At 33.5% G+C, this 2,322-nt stretch overlaps 1 protein-coding gene across 1 annotated transcript; it reads left to right on the top strand.

The window, feature by feature from the left end:
- Positions 1-205: 205 nt before the first annotated feature.
- AC631_05928 (uncharacterized protein) lies at positions 206-1,917 on the top strand (the record flags this gene model as incomplete). Its single annotated transcript, XM_015614757.1, has 1 exon — positions 206-1,917. A coding segment is annotated over one exon (1,712 nt), but the record flags the coding sequence as incomplete, so codon positions are not given.
- Positions 1,918-2,322: the final 405 nt, after the last annotated feature.

Below are 2,322 nucleotides of genomic sequence, written 5' to 3'. Positions count from 1 at the left end.
TGCCCGAGGGTTGTCAACATTGAATTATACTAAGTGCAGTTGTTAATTTCGAATTATGCCAAATGCGGGTTGCTAGTTTCAATTTATTCTAAACGCGTGCTAGCTGCCATATAATTACACCCTTTTGGATAAATTATCAAATCTAAAATCACTTCGTATTCTCTACTTATTTAAGCACACCAACCTTTTAGAGACTATTATTGAGATGAGTATCTGTAGTGGATGTGGTAAGGTAAAAAAGACAGCTAGTCAATTTAGAACATGCAAGAAATGTCGAAGAAAGAATAAGAAACAGCCTTATTTGGTTAATATAGAGCCAAAACTGCCCTTTTTACAGATTGAAACTAATGAAACTAGAAAAGTACACAAGAATTGCTCACATTTATCGCCTTTAATTCCTTATGATGAGGTTGGAGACAATATACTGCCACAATTAGAAAATATGCCTCAAGAAAATAATGGGATAGAAGCCGCCGGAAGCCTCGAAATCAGTATACAACCAAATTCAGAGATGATGAATCTTCCAAATCCATCGACAGAGCTAAATCAGGCAGCCCTGGAATCTACTATCACTGAAACTCGCCTTTCCCCAGGTACTGAATATACAGAGAACAGCGACTATCCGAATGATTTGAATAACGATGTTTCATATCCAATTACCTCAAGCTTTTCAAAATTATTTCAAGAAAGTGAAAGAATCGAGGAAAACATTCCTCAACAACCACTTCATGATAGAGACCTTGCATGTGGCTTACAAAGATCTAATATAGATGCCTATGATCCAAGGAACCCTCTTGGGCTCACTGCAGAAGAAGAAAAGAGAACTGTTGACAATCTCCTTAAGAACCTTGGAATGAGAAAAGATAATTGGGCAAATATCTTACTAAAAGATGGTGAAATGGTAGGAATCTTTTCCGAGAGATTTATCAAGCTATTCAAAAATCAAAAAAGTATAATACCATATCACCATATGAAACAGTATATTTTTAGAAATATCAATACAAGAAATTATTTTGGACAAACATTACCAAAGCCTCTTGAAAATGCAATAATTTATAGCATTGTTCGCTGCCCACTTTGTGGAAGATGTTCACGAGGCTATATCAAAAAAGTTCATAAATTTGGAAATGGTGAATCTGAGAAATACTGCTACTTCAGAGGGTCCAAAGAAAGATACAAAGCGCATTACTTATATCCGGGTTATGTACTCCTTATCCTGTCTAACGTATTCAAAGAGATTCCTCGACCAATAGCTTTATTATTAGACAAACCCCACATGACCAGAACTTTAGTTGAAAATAGTAGCTTTGGGAACAAATATTTGAATGATATGAAGTTTCAAGAAAACATAATTGATATATATCTGAAAGATTTTGAACATTTGTTATATTCCCCTAAACATTCCACTGATAATATGGATATAGCGAGAAACTATTTAATAGATAGAATGCAACAAATAAGTGAGGAGTGCAAAAGTAATCCGTATGTGGGAATAGTTTTACATAAAAAATACAGGAAAGTTGAAAGAGCCACAGTTGTTATCTATTCTAACATATTTTTTAAAGTAATATATACAGCCTTCATGCTTCAAAAATTGAAATATTTTCAGGAAGACTCTCTTTCCAAGGATGTGGAAGAAATAGGAAGCATAGATAATACAATGGAATATATTTCGGAAAATATCATATTCAAGAAAATAAATTCTTCTAATTTTGAGTTTCGGAAAAATTGCTTTATTACAGCTTTGTTGTTAAATCATATAGAACCAGTTGACTTTGGAATTAAGGATCAAAATGGAATTCAGCATATTTTTGATGCAGTTCAGCATTGCATGAAATTAGAGTTAATTCACCGATGTTCCTTGCACAACAAGAACTTGGAGTTAATGTTTCAAACCTATTTCACAGCTCATGCGGGGTACACAACTATTTTTAAGATTATAAAAGGCATAAAGAGTAGATTATTTCAGTTTACTCACAATTCTCCTAATTTTTATGATGTTTATTTTACACAAAAGTACACACAAATGCTTTATAAGGAGACGGAGATACATTTGTCCGATATTCCGCGTTTGACGGTATTTCTTGTTCAACGGTTTATGGATACTTTGAAGCCAATATTAGTTGACGGATTCAATTTAGGGAAATTTATCGACGATAACTATGATCCAAATTTTTACTCTCAAAATGGCTGCTTGCTTCCAGTAAATGAATATAGGCCGTACTTACCATTCAAGAATCTTGACCAAAAGGATATACGGAATATTCTCCAAAACAATTTCCATAAGCTAAACAAGCTTTTGATTCTAATTATGTACTTCAC

This window comes from Debaryomyces fabryi, assembly GCF_001447935.2.
Source record: "Debaryomyces fabryi strain CBS 789 chromosome Unknown contig00350, whole genome shotgun sequence".
Classification (NCBI taxonomy): domain Eukaryota; kingdom Fungi; phylum Ascomycota; class Pichiomycetes; order Serinales; family Debaryomycetaceae; genus Debaryomyces; species Debaryomyces fabryi.
Note: the sequence above shows the minus strand (reverse complement) of the source record. Positions and strands in the feature narration are given on the sequence as shown.